This window comes from Prinia subflava, chromosome 6 (genome assembly GCF_021018805.1).
Source record: "Prinia subflava isolate CZ2003 ecotype Zambia chromosome 6, Cam_Psub_1.2, whole genome shotgun sequence".
Taxonomy (NCBI): Eukaryota; Metazoa; Chordata; class Aves; order Passeriformes; family Cisticolidae; genus Prinia; species Prinia subflava.
The window spans coordinates 39,022,167-39,039,075 of NC_086252.1; the positions used below are offsets into that span (position 1 = coordinate 39,022,167).

At 37.5% G+C, this 16,909-nt stretch overlaps 1 protein-coding gene across 15 annotated transcripts in view; it reads right to left on the reverse strand.

The window, feature by feature from the left end:
- The window catches only part of BAZ2B (bromodomain adjacent to zinc finger domain 2B), a 117,465-nt gene that overhangs the window by 36,938 nt on the left and 63,618 nt on the right, over window positions 1-16,909 (reverse strand). For 11 of the 15 annotated variants that reach the window (XM_063401121.1, XM_063401119.1, XM_063401129.1 and 8 more), the window contains 9 exons: window positions 15,088-15,249; window positions 14,515-14,708; window positions 11,640-11,846; window positions 10,555-10,953; window positions 7,636-8,245; window positions 6,182-6,478; window positions 3,832-3,892; window positions 3,191-3,299; window positions 2,829-2,930 (listed from right to left, as the gene is read on the reverse strand). In XM_063401121.1, coding sequence (XP_063257191.1) covers window positions 2,829-2,930; window positions 3,191-3,299; window positions 3,832-3,892; window positions 6,182-6,478; window positions 7,636-8,245; window positions 10,555-10,953; window positions 11,640-11,846; window positions 14,515-14,708; window positions 15,088-15,249 — 2,141 coding nt within the window. The remainder of the gene's footprint in view (window positions 1-2,828; window positions 2,931-3,190; window positions 3,300-3,831; window positions 3,893-6,181; window positions 6,479-7,635; window positions 8,246-10,554; window positions 10,954-11,639; window positions 11,847-14,514; window positions 14,709-15,087; window positions 15,250-16,909) is intronic. The other 4 variants (XM_063401132.1, XM_063401133.1, XM_063401128.1 and 1 more) reach the window with 1 other exon arrangement.

Here is a 16,909-nt window from a genome sequence, read left to right on the forward strand (position 1 = left end):
ATTTTCCTAATGCCACCTAAAAGAGAAACTAGAGGCCAATAATGGTTCAGTAAGCAAAAGGAGCAGGTTCTTCAAGGGATGGGAGAAAGACAGAATGTCCTGTCAAAGGGAATTGTGTATGCACAAGTTTTCACAAGTTTCAGAGAGGACAAGAAGAAACATTCCAGAACAAAGGCATGAAGGGTTAAGCAAGAGTTGACTGACTATCTATATTTTGTGCACAAACAACTTTTAAAATCTAGCTCAAAATACATTTCTATTAAAAAAATGTACAGTCTGATACTCTGGGTTTTTGACATTTCAAAGATAAAATATAGGGGTTGTGCCCTAACATAGGAGAATCACAGGCTTCCATAAAATTGAAGCTTTGCTCCTCAAATATTGGAGAAAAAATGGAAATAACACTGTGAAACGTTGTGGTTTATTGTTCAAACTAATCAAAATAATAACTTTTTCAATTTCTCACCTTCAAGCCTCTACCATGTACCACAACACTGTGTGCTGCCATCAGGACATTTGCCAAAAAGACACTGGACAACTATGCATGAAAGCAGAATCGAGTTCAAATCCTCTTAATCAAGCTAATGAACAAAACCATAGGCACTTTGCAAGAAGCAAAAATCCACTTAAATTTCAGACTAGATTTCTGGGGAAAAACTAACATAGCTTTCCAAACTGAATTGCAGAACTCAGAACAGGACAAAGAGTCCAGTACGTATTACTTAAACTCATGAGGACCCTTCCATCACCCTAAATCACATTCATACTAATCTTTCTACATCACAGTAGTTGAAAACTTCCAGGTCCAGTCACTGAATTTTCACATTTGCCAAACTTCAGCCATTCTTCTAATCCTACTCCTTTGTGGCCCACTTCTGCCAGATATGCTTCTGTTACAGCATTCAAACGCTGCTTTGAATAACTCTTATTTGGTGGTTTGTGTACCACAAGAGAGAAACAAGGCAATAATAGAAGCAGGTAATCCATGTACTTTTGGCTTGCTAGAAGTAAATCTTTAATAATACTGATTTAGCCTTAAGATAATTTTCTTCACGTCTTGTTTCATCTTAGAGCTGTGTGAAACTTAGTCCAGCACATGTTGCATGTCTCAAAAGATGTCAGAAATGTGTAACACAGAAGGGAAGAATAATCACTAAGGGTTATAAAGAATTATCAAAATTATCACAAAAGCAGAAATAAAGTTTCTGGAATTACCACCAGACATCCATGACAATATGATTATCATATATTATTTTATTCTGGATGATTCAAAAAACTTTAGTAAAGAGGCTGCCAGCTCTTTTTATAATGTATCAGTACCACATACTGTTTCACTAGGCAGTATTATCAGCCTGAGTGTGGCTCCACTGCTTTGTAACTTCTCCTTCACACACAAAATGTAAACACATCTTAGCACATCTGACACAGCTGCCCTCAGTCTCTTTTTCTAATAAGAAAACTTCTCCTTTGTCTACCCAAGTCTCAGTGGAACCTATCAAAAACCACATCAGTACAAAGTTCAGTGATGATATGTACAACAAACTAATGTTCACATTGCCAGTCTTGCCTACAGGAATCTGCCCCTCACACTGCCTTCGTTCTCAAGTTTTGTAAGGGCACAGGGCAAACTGCAAATCACATAAAGGGAGGAGACAGATGTAACTAAAGAAGGGGACAAGACTAATGAAGCAATACAGGCAACGGACAAGAAAGGGAACAGAGCAAAAAGAGAGCAGATACCCTACCATCACATTACATCCCAGTAAAAAGAATTATTTCTGTCGAGACATGCAGGTACATAATGAAGTTCATAACTACAGCAGCTTGTAACTGTTGAAGGCCAAACATGAAGCACGTATAGCAATGTTTTAGCCTGTAAGCCAGGAAGCACCACCTAGAAGTAGCTGCATACCATGAATTCAGCCTTGAATGCTTTCAAATCTATACCACACAAACATTACATGTTTCTACAAGGTATTACAAGAACGTAAGGCTTAACTCAAGCATGGACTCAAGACTGTTGAGAGCTAGTAACGTGCTCAAAACATTTATTCTTTAAAGAAGAAAATACCTGCATTAGGAAAAGTCCAGAAATTTTTGTGCACATCCTGAAGAAATAGCAACATGGCCAAAATACAGTAACACAGCATGGCACAAACACAGTAACAATTTCCTTAAAATTTTGATTTTACTTAACCTGGTGTGGTTTATCTACACACTGTCAAACTATTTTACCACTGTAAAGCATAACTGGTATAGTTCTGCATCCCCTTCTGTAAAAGTCTCACACTTCAGCATGCTCAGACAGTATTCTTGATACAGGAGATGCTTGTATATAAAAACATGCAATTTACATATATATAAACACACACATACGTACAAATATTATGCACAGGAACACACTAACAGAGTGGGATTTAACCTCTACACATAAATTACTATTGATATGAGGCTGTATGCAGTAACAGAAGAAACAAAGTTTTAGTCAGAAATACCTGACTAAATTCTTACCAGAATGCTAAGACAAAATACATAGCTCCGAGTTCTCAAACTAGACCAAGCCAAACTCAGAGTTGATCATTAACTCAGAGCTGATCATTAAAGCACCCTCCAAGCAAAGCCACTGAACATGGTTCTCAACACAGCCAAGGATCAAGCTCTCTCCACATCTCAATCTAAGTACTGTTAAGAACACGTGCAGTTTTTAGAAATAGGTAAAAATTTTAGCTAAAAACAGGTAATGCTTCAGATCGTAGCAAAAATTATTTCACCTAAACTTAAGTTAATGCTCCTTGGATCAAAAACTTTACTTTTTAAAAAGTGGATACCTGCGGTCCATCTCTGGCTTCATAGAAGTCACCCACTCCTATTTTTGCACTGAAGCTGAAATTGTCCCTTGAGATATCCATTATTCCATTTCTGCTGAGATACTGAAAAAATCACATATTTTTCCACTTCAGCTTGTAAATAATTACAACCCAGCTTTGATGTACAGCTAACTTTGTGAGTGCAACGTTTTGCATATTCTGTCAAAGGGATACGCATTTGTAAGACATCAGTAACAGACCGAGATACATTACACCTCACATCACAGAAAATAAGCATCTCTACTGGAGAAAACCAAAATATATATTTTAATTGCAAGCATGCTTACTAGCATTACTACACAGAAGTTACAAAATTAATGTACCTTTACTACTTCAGGATACTGTCTCAGCTTCTTTCCACAAGGTGCAAAATATGCTACTTCTCCTTGAAGACGACCACCGAAGTTTCTTATTCGGGTTTCTCTTTGCCAGCTAAAGCAATATGAAATAGTTGCATACAACAATACACTTTTTAAAAAACAAGTAACTTGTGTCAATTTAAGAATTCTACAAAAAAAGGAAGAGGAAAATGTGACTAGAGTATCATAAATCAAACAGACCAAACCAGAAAATTTTATCATGTAGATTGTTCAAACTGACTAAATACATGAATTTATTTATATCACGCGACTTAAATACTACCAGATTTTAAACAGCTTAGAACTATACTTTGGGAGTTATTTGGAGTCTTTATCAGTTCAGATCATTAGGAATAACTTCCAAAGCAAAACAGCTAAGAGATGGGTCATGTTTGCAAAAGAGCAAATATAATGCACAAAAATTAACATATGAAATATGCTGACATTTTTTAAAGAGATCCACAGTCCCTGGGCGTCAGAAATCTTAACTGCTGAAGCCCTTTCTTTACTATTCAGCCTCAAAAATTTTTAAACTCATTTCTTTACCACTGGATTTTGAAGGCATTATCTCCCTTCAAGGAAAACCAGGTATATGCATAACGTACCCATAATCAAGAGGAACACGCAGCTCCCGTTCATCTGCTACTCTTCGTCTTTTCGAAATACCTAAAACAGAATCTCTGATTAATACCTAACAGAACTTAGAAAACATGTTCCTAAAATGTACATTATACGTTTCTAGCCTCAAAAGAATTGTTTTTTCCATTCTCACCATTATGTACCTCAATTACCAAGAAAACTAATGTAAGTGTTGTCCTTCTGAAATACATTTTCCTCTACGTTTCCTGCAATCCGATCCTCTGAAACTGTAAGCAGAAAACCTAACTATCCCATGCCTATCTGCTTGTCCTGTTTAGTGCTCTCAAATATTGCTAATTTAATTCCTTGCACTCCTGTTTTTCTAGACAAGACCATATATAATTTTTTCCAGTAAAGAAGATGCAAACAAAAGCACACCTTACTTTAAAGACACATATTCTAAAAGGTTTAGTCTTCCTAGAACACTTCTCTACAGAATGCAGTCAAATGCCAAATGCAGAAAATTTTCAGAACTACTAGAGCTTTTCCCACTTCAAATAGATGATGTGTTCAGTCCTTGACAAGCCACTGACACCAACAGTGTCCCAGAGACAACTGCCAAACGTGGGAAAGGCTTTCCTCAGGCCTCTCAGACACCTGCAGGATGTGAACTGTGCACGCAGCCCAACTTCTGGAAGATGCACTTCTCAAAAAAGGGTTTGGACCTTCTGTCAAGAATGTGACACATCTCTTCCCTGGGAACAGGCGTGAGCGAGGGCCATGACCAGACCGACCCCTGGCACTCGCTGCAGCCTCTCACAGCACCACTGCACCTGCTGCCAAGGCAGCTGCCAGCAGCTCCTTCCACATGATGCCACCCCTAGAAAAAGCACTGAGGAAATGCCTGTGCTCAAATCCCAAAATTTAGACAGAAGTCTGCATTCTTAGCCTAATGTGAATGACTATTGCATTCTTCTGAATGGTCACAGTGAGGGAGGGAGGCTGCTTTTTCACATAAATGTGAAGTGAAAAGTCCAGTGCAAAACAGATACAGAGAAGAGACCACAAGACCCCTTCAGTGACTGACCAACTGTAGGTAAAAGGTTCAAAAAAGTATTTTTGTAGTATTATGTTGATTCTTATTAGGTGATTCTTAGGTGTAGTATTATATACGTAAGGCAAGGACATAAAACTTATTTATTCTACCTCCTAGTACTGTAAACAGAAAAACAAAGTCTTTGACAAGTCCGCTATCAGACTTCTCAAAGCATGACAAATCAACACAGATCCCTGAGAAAAATGTTATCTTTTTAATTTACCCATTTGGATTACTCCTAACCCATATGAAACTTTTCATAAACTGTACAGTTAACAAGCCAGTTTCTGGGATAAATATTAGGTAGATCACATTACATTGCTCCAAAGCTAATGCCCTTGTATGACCTGGAATGAAGCTCCTATTCCACTGAATCCAAATATAAAAAACAATTTATAAGCAGATGTCCCCATTTAAAAATCTGCTTACATGCACGTTAATAAACATCAAGTCTCTAATTCAAAGTAGGAAATATGTGATTTCATTTCATTGTTACCATGCAAATGAAGAAGTGTGACTTTCAAAAATGCATTCTTTACTGTAACCATAGTAATTACTAAATCTTACCAGTTAAGTCACCAAATGACGGAGTATAACCACTATATAGTATCAGCCAAATCCTAAATGTACTTTCCATAAACATTTTAAAAATAAATCTTTGCAAATAATCCATAAATTCTACTGAGACTTTTGAAAGAATTATTAGAAAATTATGTTCTGAGAAAATATGGTTACAAAGTGTGTCGAGGAACGGGGCAAAAATTGAAGATTCAGAACACAAACTAGAACGTACAGAAATCAGAAGAATAACAAGTTTAGAATAAAATGGAGAATTCCCAAGATGTTATAATGAAGAGGTTTAATGTAATAAATATTGACTCTGAATATTTATTTCTATCTTCTCTCAAATAATTACATGAGTTAAAATGTCCTACTCTAAGTGTAATGTTCTAGTCTGAAGAACTTGCAATTTGGCTGAGAGACTGCTTCAAACACCTGTGAAAAGAGCACAGAATAGCCAAAGCCAGAAGGGCTGTCAGAAGACACTTGGGAAAGGAAGCTCTGCCAACATTATCTCGCACCCTGACCAACGGGCATCTGCCTCAAGTGAGGAAGACTGCCACATCCCTGGGGTGGCTGTCCAGTGAATCAGTGTTCTTAGGGTAAAAATCTTCTTGAGCTGTGACTTGATACCAGCACCTGGACTATTTTTGCAACTACTTTTGCAACACATGGCCCTTGGCTATGACACGGTAGTATAAGAGAAGGCAGTGAGATACCGCAGTGTGCACTTGGCGTGAGGGTGGAGGCTCCCGTCCCGAGGAACACCGCAGGCTGGGACTCGGGACATAAGGCAGCTGGTGCTGAGCTCGATGTCTTTGCTACTTGGAGATTAAGCGGGGTGGAATGAACTGTAAGACCACTGGAAGAGCTCTTCACAGAAGATGAAGTTTTATTCAGTTTCAGCGGGGTTTTTTCTCCCTCAGTGTCGGTATCCGATTCATCTTGGTCTTTATCATCCTCATCATCTTCCTCCTCAGACCCTTCTGTATCGGACTCAGAGTTACTGTCAGACTCTGCTTAAAGAAAGTGTGGCAAAAGGCTCATTATGTCTTGGAAACTATTGGCAAGTACATTAACTTTCTAACACTTGCAAAGTCTTTTATTATATATGCTCTTTTAATAGCATCTCTTGAGTTAAGGACATTCTAATTAACTACCTAAACTTTAAAATTACTACAAATACGACAGCATTAAGTAATTCTGCATGATAACACACCATTTTTTTGAATGGAAAGAGATGAGTGACAGAAGATGCAGTATTTCAAGACTTTACCCCAGAATGAGCTACAGCTAAATCATCCCATTAGCCTGGCAGCGGCTAGGCATTACCCCAGGAAGGGCATTTCATGGGTGTGAAATCCATTGTGAAAACAGCAGAACTGGATACGGACTGAAAGGGGTCAGAATCAACAGTATGGTGATCTAGGCAAAGGAAGAGTAAGAATCAAGGACAGCCAGGGCAATGAACAAAAGGTGAGATACAATGCTGAGATAAAAAGATTAGTACAGAGTATATGGATGAGAGGGGGAAGAGAATGATGAAGGTGAAGGCTGGACACAAGTGATGTCAGCACATGGGACAAAGCAGTCACTGTGAATACAGTCGACTCTTTAAAAACAGGCCTTGTCGTTCCAAATTGCATAGCCTGGTCTGCAGCCCTTAAAACCATCCAATTACTTGCTCATTGACTACTGTGCTCCTGAATGAGGCACAGAAACACACCTTTCTTGCCACTCTTGACAATTTGAAGGCTCTTGTTTAGTCCCTCTCTGGTTAGGAAACCTGTTTTGCAGCTGGTCTCTGTCTGCCAGAATCATTAACGACGGATCAACCTTAATGTCAATCCCTTCCTGTGCACTTTGTCACATCAAGCTGCAGGCCAGGTGACTAATGTGGAAGGCAGGTCTCTGACAGCCTTTCCAAAAGGCAAAGCAGCCACCTCACTAGGACAGCTGACTAAGAATCAGAACATCTCAAACATGATTTTTGGACATGACACAATGGAGAATGGGGACGCATGCGTTAATTCCAAGGATATGTGTAGGGCACTGTGTGGGCCACGGTGGCCCAGTAGTTCCTGCCCCATTTTAAAATATGGTGGGAAATGCATGTTTTCAAAATGCAAAAAAAATTAAGTTTCTGCTTTTCCTATTAAAAAGGTTAAACCACCTGATTGGCTATCATCAGAATCATCTTCTTCATCATCCTCATCTTCATCTTCGTCATCGTCGTCATCATCATTTGAGTCGTCAGAGTCTTTACTGCTGGGGGCATCTGAGTCTACCCCTCTGAACTGCTCCACCACCAGTTTTCCAGAATGAAGGCGGTGTTGTGGTTTTACTGCATTTACTGCATTATTGCTGACTGCTTTATCCTTTCCTGAACCAGGTAACACAGGAGAGGTAGAGGGCACAGCAGCTGTCCGGTTACCAGTTGTCTTTTTCCCACATGCACTCAGGTTTATTGGCAAAGAGAAGGGGGCACTGCTAGAAATGGCTACACTTTCAGTGATCTTGGTCGGGGGTTTCGGTTTTGTAGTGAGTGCAAGAGGAGCCTCTTGGATGACGCTCTGAATAATTCCATTGGGTTGGTGATTACCTAAAAGTGCATTTGTCAGGAATGGGTTAGAATGGTTGTTTTCCAAGGATGTGAGTTTTTGATGAGCTGGTGAACTAGATGTTGGTTTGGGGTTTGACAAAGCTGCAATAACCTTCTTCAGGCTCTTGGATGACTCCTGTTTCTTTAGCTGTGCTGCTGGGAATGTCTGTTTATATTGTTCCTAAAGAAATAAAAAGACAGAGGAGTAAAATGTTTGTTTGGCTTTCCTTGGGATTCAGGCAGGTGAGCTCTAGGAAATTTTAAACATCTGCTAAGCCGTTTTTAGAAAGTCAAAAGCAGATACTAAGTACAACAGAAGAGATGACTAATCACTGGTTACGCAAGTCTTCCACGATTTATTCACTGTAAATCAAGTAGAGAAAGACAAATTGAACTCAAGATGAAGCTGATTCAAATTATGCAGGGAAACTTTTCCACCTGCTACAATGCCCTAGACAGAGACGTTCATAAAGCTATTAATTACTATGAAAAAGGCCTTTTTTAGAAAGATACCACTCTTGTGTACCAGCACAGGAAAACCTCTTCTTATTACTTAATTCGGCATATAAAAATCCCATTAGTGAATGTACAGCTACCTTTAATAATTTGTTCACTTTAAAGCAAAGTAAATACAACACACTAATGGCCACAATACTAGAAAACCAATAGAGGACTCTTGTTGTAATTTTACTGGTGTAAAGAAAAATTTGTAAATTTCTTGGTGTAAAAAAATTTTATTTTTAAAAATGAGGGAAAAGGTATTACTCACAAATGCTGTGATATGTTAATTGCTTAAGTGAAAGAGTAGTACTTGAAAATTTTCATATAAAACTTAGTAATATCTCAGAAATGCATGTAAAGTTTGCAGTGTTTTCAGTCTAAAGGCTCTTCCAAAGAAAACAGCCCACATCATCTTCAATAGAAAATATAATAAAATAAATAAAGATGGTACAGTTTAAAACCAGTTTTTAAAAATTAAGTCAAACACAATACATTCTTGGAAGTTACTACCATTTAAAACTGAATACAAAATTATTAAGATCTCTAAAATAAATATTCACACAGTGCATACCTCTAGTAAAAGTTTAGAGAAATCAAAGCACTAAATGTGTGATCTATCACCAGCCAAAGACTCATAACCTAAATTTGAAAGCAGAAGCCCCTTTCAGTAGCAAAGGTGTATGTTCTCATAATTATAATTTGTTTAGCTACTCCTGTTAAGTGACAAGTTTATTTGAATTTTACCAAGTAACAGGAAACTGGAAAGGAAAACCAGTTTATATCTTCTAGTCTAGCAACAAAAATCAAGTATTTTTCAGTCCTCACCGAGGATCTGTGTGTTAGCTGTGAATCAGATTTGAGTTTACTACTATTGAATACTACTTAGTTAACAGAATTTGAAAAAAGAAAATATAATAATAATGATAGTTGCCCTGGTAAATGTACTTTTTAATATATTTATTTTTGTATATATCCTAAGACTCACTGATGGTAAAATACCAGATTTTTATTCTCTTCTAATCCCCATTCAAATCTTACTGAATAGAAAATTCATCAGCAGTCACCTTAATGACGATTAACAAAACAAATAAACTAAGGATTAAAAAATTTTAGAAGCTGGAAAACTGTTAAGACAGACACATAAACATAAACTTACTGTACAATCCTGACCAGTAAAAGGAAGATAAATCGAGGGAGGGTGGGCAGGCCCTGGCACAGGTGCCCAGAGCAGCTGTGGCTGCCCCTGGATCCCTGGCAGTGCCCAAGGCCAGGCTGGACACTGGGGCTGGAACAGCCTGGGACAGTGGGAGGTGTCCCTGCCATGGCAGGGTGGGACAGGGGGAGGTGTCCCTGCCATGGCAGGGTGGGACAGGGGGAGGTGTCCCTGCCATGGCAGGGTGGGACAGGGCAGAGCTTTAAGGTTCCTTCCAACCCAGGCCATTCCTTGATTCTTAAAAAACTACTGAAATGGCCATCCTGACTTTTTACAGCTATTAGTGCACAAATACCAGTCTTCAAAGAGCAAACAAAACTCAACATTACACTGAGCATTTTTTTAAAATGGCTTACAGCTTCTTTGTTTAAAATCATGGTTAAAATAGGTGATTTCAATTGCTTTGAATTGAAACTATCCAACTTGCAAGAAAGTGAAGCCATGCTTACATACTAGATATGTGAAGTATTAAATCAGCATTTTGACTGAACTTGGAGGCATAGGAAAAATATCCAGGCCACACAATTTACCCATTGGTACTTTTCTTATTTCTATATTGATTTCAGGTGCATATTGTCCTTAAGAGATGCATGACCCACACAATCTAGTTCATTTACACCATTCAGAAATCCAGATCAACTCTAAAAACACAAATTCCCATGATTATGAAAATATATATACTTACAATTTTAATACACTATCTTTAAAAGATCTTGATGGCACAAATGTTACATCTTTTTAAGCAGATGACACAAATAATCAAAAACTTCACTCACCCGTTTAGATCTAACATCACTGGCCAAAGTGACAGGTTCTTCAGAGGTATTTTTATTCCCTGCTTTGAGTAGATCAGGGGAAGGAACTACGAGTTTTAAATAGGTCTCCTTTTTGGCTTCATGTACCAAAGACAAAGGTTTCACATTAGGAACCAATCCCGTAGACTGTATTACACTTGTGTGTTTGTTCACAGATTCCTCCTTTGCCTGAGAGCTTTGAAAAATAAACGGAAGCTGCTGTGACAAAACCTGAGGCTGCTTCTGCTGGGACTGGAATGATGAGTGAGTCTGGGAATCAGACACAAGAGGTATCTGCTGGTGTGTTCTTTTTTCTTGAGACTTTTCCTGTGATTTCTGTCCATCGATTTTTGTATCTGTTACACCACCACACATTAGCACCTGCAAAATATTTATTTTTGACTGTTCATTATGTAAGTTAAAGATCCTTTTTAAAAGGCTAAACATATGATCAGTCTCCATTAATTACACTAGCCTTGGCAGAGGATGGACAATAATAACTTTTTAATTAGTCTTGTAATATATTTATTGTTCATTTTTGTTTTTCTCCCCCAGACAGTTTCAGCATGTGACAACAACATTTACTAGAGAAGGAGTATTAAACCATGTTTGTTCTTAAATCTATTTCTGACTGTAAACCTAACAGGATACCAAAGATTACAATCTCGTTGTTCTACTACTAAGGAAAAGTAGCCACTCTACTAGGAAAAAAAGTAACTGCCAAAGCAATATTCACAATGACATATTTTCAATTCACTACCTGCACACAATACTGAACTTCTTTGTATTTCTGGCTTTATAGCAAAAATAACAGTCTACCAACTGTAAACTCCTAGCTTGTAAAGAACAGCAATACACAGACATGTATGCACACAAAGAACCAAAAAAATCCTCCCAGAAGCCCCACAAACAGAAAACTCTGAAGCAAACCAAAAAAGAATATTATTAACATTCATTAATGTGCAGTTAAATAATTTTTGACTATTTGTTCACAGGCATGAGTAGGTCAACTTGTCACAAACACCTTGCAGCAAAAAGACTGTGGGCAATAGAGTGAGGTGTTGTACCTTGTTCTTGCTTTTGTGATGTGCTTCATTTTCAGAATCAGATTCATCATCTTCACTCTCTTCAGCACTCTGGTCCTCCTCCTCCTCTTCATCCTCCTCTAGGTCATCAGAGTCACTACTGCTCACACCTTCACTTGAGGTGTCTGAAGAGGAGCCTGAATCACTGTCGCTGTTACTAGAGCTTTCCACTGCTTTCTTCCTGGGCTTCTGCCGGAAGATGAATTCTCTGTTAATGCTTCAGTTTTAATCAGTTATATAATTTTATTATTACACATAATCTTTGAAACAAAGGAAAGTGAGACTTCGGAGTAAAGTGATCTACAATGCTTAAATAGAAAGTGCTTCACAAGATGACAAAAATTAAAAACTGGTCACAAAGTTCCACTGAAGTCTTTTTCTGACCACTGCGGACATCACTACATCACAAAGCAAAATGCCAAATTTAGGCCTAGAACGCTGACCTAGAATTTGGGTCTAGTATACCTCCACAGAATGTGCCAATTTCAACAAAGTTCATACCTGAAACTAGTACTGCAAATTGGCACAGAAAGAACAGCAAATATTAGGTTTATCAAAGTTCCAGTGACACATTAATTTAGATATTTTCACAGTATAAGCTGTACAGTTTTTAGGACTGAAAAGAATATGTTCATCAAATTGCTTCTGGGATTTGCTTCTGAAAAATGGACAAAAAACTGCTGAAATACTCTGACAACTACATTATATTGAAAGTAACTCTCTAGATTTTCATCAACTGTAAAAACAGTTTGATATCAACTTTGTCTTTTTATTCTTTTCCTAGAACTAAATAAATATTTTAACCATTTGTTTAGATACCATCCTCAAAAAGAAATTACAACTAAGGAGATGACTGCAGAAATCAGAAGATGAATACTAAAAAAACTAAAACCCTGAAGAAAAGAACTTTTAGAAAAGTATATTAAAAGGTTTTAAAAGAAGACATGATCTTAAGAAGAGGAAAGTGTTACACTTTGAAATTTAAAAGCATAACATCACTTGTAAAAAGCCCAGCTCTAATAATCATAATCATCCTCATGTTAGAGTTCTCAGTGTAATTTCTGTGTTTTGATACAAAAGATTGATCAAATCATTACAATGACAAATACCAATTATCTCATTAAAAGTTTCAGAGGAAAAGAAGCTATGAACATCAGCGTACCAAGTAAGATTAGGAACAACAAACTCCATTTCAGTATTAAAAAAATTGCTACAGAAACCTAGGAAACCTGACATTTATCTGCATGAGACAGATTACTTAAAAGATACAGAACCACAACCATTTTTAAGGAGGGTACTTGCAAATCAAATCCATTCTTTTACAGCGCCTCAGTATTTAGTAAAATAAAACTGGAATTTGAAATTAGTGCCTGCATCAAGAAATCTATCAGCAGTACCAAATTTATACTTAAAGACGAAAGGAGAAGACAAAGGAGAAGATAGCAATGCTGACAAACATCCTGAAAGAAATTGAGAGGGAGAATTGGGAGAACCAAAACAACAAACCAACCAACCAACACTAACAAGCAAATAATGGGCAAAAAGAGGTAAAATTTTATGAATAAAGCAAAGAGCCAAGAAGTACCTTTTTGGAAGGTATTTAGAGATATTAAAAGAGAAATTTATTTGGTACTCTGCCTAACTGTAGTAATAGTCAGAAAACCAGAAACACCATCTGGAAAAAACTTTACTTCTGCTGTGTGCCACAGAAAGAAAGCTAAATTTTGCATGTAGATACCCAGGATAAAACCATAATTTCAGAAAGGGCTTGAAAATATTTTTAGCATCTAAGCCTGAAAAAAGTCAAAGATTTCCCAAATACCTTTAATTAGCTTAATACTTTCAAAAGCTATCAACTGTTGAACATGAAGAATGTTTTGAGGGAAAATACTCTTAATAATTTCCCTAATATCACTATACAATTATAAGTAACCATTTCAGTGCTAACCCCTATTTTTATACAGATACATCAAGCACCAGCTGTCCTTTGAAAATGCCAACCTCTCATATTTAATCATTCAGACTTGGTAGCTGAATGTAGTTCAGTAACAGAAAGAAAGCAAGAAGCCAAATTCACTCACAAAACAAAAAAAAATAGATATAAAGAAGGAAAACGATTTTCGTCTAGATGGCTATCAGTAGAGAATTACTCCCTTAGCTTCTATTCTGACAGTAATCACCTTCCCAGTATACCATTTTCTGTGTTTAGTTAAATAGTTTTGATTCCAGGAGTAGCAAAGTTCTTAGGATGCTTAGGTCAGTATATAAGGTTTACCAACTCAGAGATTACTCATGTCTTTCATATTAGATGGCAAAGATTATTGCTGAAACACAGCAGTTAATAATAGCTTTTCTTCTGATAAGTAGGGAACGACTTCCAGAAAGGCATTTTTAACACGTAAAAATTTCCTTTTTTGTTTTCATAAGATACATGAAAACCTAATTAAATTCACAGAAATAATCGGTAATGTTGTAACTGTAATACCAATATATGTGTACATATATACTGTAATGTAATAGCATCAAATATTTGTGTTAAAAATACACTTTTTAAAAAATAAGATAAATAAAATAAGGTGTTGGACACAGCTATTAACTTATTAAGTAGTGAAATTGGAACTAATAGGAACTTTTAGTTCACAAGTATGTCAAAAAAAACCCCAAACAATTAAAAAAGATTTCAAAAGCCAATACTTACAAAAATCCCTACAGAGACAAGGGTACAGATCTCACTCTAACAAATCAGAAGAACTCAAAACATTTTGTATTCAGAAAAAAAACTTAAAAATGCTCCTGTGTGCAGAACACTTATGTCAATTTTTTTGTCTGAATCTTCAGTTTCTTTCTGTGTATTTACCTTATCTTTGATTTTGTCAGCCCTGGTGTCCAGAAGCTGAACTTTGCTTTGCTCCTGGTTGTATTTGCGTCCGCCAGCTGCTGAGGTTACAGTTTTCACTGGTCCTGCCAATGTTGCAATGCTAGTGGAGAGCATGGCTGTGCTGAGAGCTGAGACCGCAGTGGTGCTGTTGCCATTCAGTGATCCATTTATACCTAGAGAGGACAGATTTTAAAAGTGACACTTACAATACATGTAAAGTAACAGATAATTTCTTTCAGATGCCCCAGTCACACTAACATTCTATAGACATGTAACAAGATCCTAGACTACTTACAAGTTACTCGCCATATGTACTAAAATTTGTCATCAAAGTGTCACTCTGATTTGGAGTTATTTCAGTTTAGTCATACAGAGGACCCATGATTTAAAGGCCAAACACATACTTGGTATGTATCATCCTTACTTAACAGAACAAATTTTTATAGAACTGTCTAGGAATGGGAAGAATGAGGAAAGTAAAGCTCAAATTCCACATTTTCCTGCATGTGCAGAAGTTCAATGTGATTATTTCCTGACAACTTCAGTCATTACCTTTGTCTGTATTGCTCCGACTACTTTTTCCTGCAGCTCTTGAGTGGAATGAAGCAGAATCATGATTCTGTGCAGGAGAAGCAAACAGTGTGGGAATTCCCAAGAGTGGTGGGAAAAAAGCTGTGCCAGGACGAGAGTGCGTGTCTGTTGTTCGCCACCATTCTGAGCCACAAAGGAAATAAAAACAAACTTCAGTTGTTCTAATACTATATTTAAGTATTTCAGTAAGCATATTGCTGTGTGTAATCCAGAGCAAATTTACTAAATCTAGAAGTAAAACCAAAACGTTTAGGAACTTCTCAATGACACACATTTCCTGCAGCAACTCTGGTTTTAAGTCATTAAAGCCATTCTGATAAAGACTGCAATGCAGTTTTATTTAAATGCATTCTGAAAATTAATACTTAACAGAAAACTATATGACACTGATCACCCTAAAATGAACTGCTAGTCTTATAAACTAAATCAGGATTCACAGATCACCTTTATTATCTCAGCATTCTTCCCACATCAGAACTTCAAGTAACACAATAACTTTCAGTCAACTCTGCAATCTGAGTCTTGCAATACTCCAAGGTCTCCACTACAAAACCACATCTGAAGCTGTTCCCATGAAAAGAAATATTAAATAGAGGAACTGCTAGGTACCCAATGGTAACTCTACAGCCACCGCAAGAGGCTTCTTCCTTGAGTTTGACACTGCATTGCAAAAAAAGCAGCCTCTATTTTTTTCCTGTAACAACCCTATTCTAATGCCTTAGTTTCAACTGGTGGTCCTGTTTGTAACTTCAGTATGAGTAATGCCATCTCTGCGACTGGGAGCTTGGCAGCCAAGATGAAGGTGAGACAACCAGGACGAAGAGGTGTCCTGGTTCCACCAGGACAGTTAAATTTTGCAGTAGTTGGGAGGAGGCATGGCCAGGACCCAAAGGTTATTCAAATAAATCTCACATCATTGGCAGAGGAAAGAGACTCTGTTCCAGGGAGAAAGGCTCTCATCCCAGTTGGCAGAGGTCAGGAATTGTCTATTGTCACAAAGAGGAGGTTTCATTTGAGTAGTTTGTTTCTTATACCCTCCGTCAGTACTGCTGCTGTTAGTATTTGTTTTCTTATCTGTTTCCAATAAATTGTTCCCATCTCAACCTGTGACCTCTGCCTTTTGTGTCTCCAATCTTCCTCTCCAGCGCTCTTCAAGGTGGTGGTGAGGGGCAGGGGAGAAGTGAGTGGCAATGTGGTCTCAGTGGGAGCACTAAAGCTAGATGAACCAGACTGTAAAAATTATAGGTAAAATGTAAGCACAGCTGGAGCTTGTGCTTACCTTAAACAATAAGGAGACTGAAGCTAATACAGAAAGGAAAATACGTGAAAAAGAAAATGGACAGGGAAGTGACCAGAAAAATCTAAATAGAGATGTTATTTGAGCTGCTACACATCTGAAGTTTGGGGAAGGCCAGCACAGAAGACAGCAGGTGCAGTACAGCAAGTCAGCACGTATTCATAGAGTAGGACAAAGTAAGAATACATAATAGCAAAGATGACAGACAAAAATCGAAGACCTAGAAATTCTGTAATTCTGGCAGATAATCCTAATAGAGGGTAATCTTCATATCTCATAGGAGTTTCAGAACCAAACTTCCGCTTTAGAGATAGCCTGAACACAAGTATGGAAAACTAATCATGGAATTCTGAGACTGTAAAAGCATGCATAACCAGAAGAACAATGTAGTCCCTAATGGAGAGAAAAAGCAGGAAAAGACTGACATGAAAGAACATTAAATTCATTTGTGCCATCCTTTAATATAAGGATGCATCATGTCAAAAA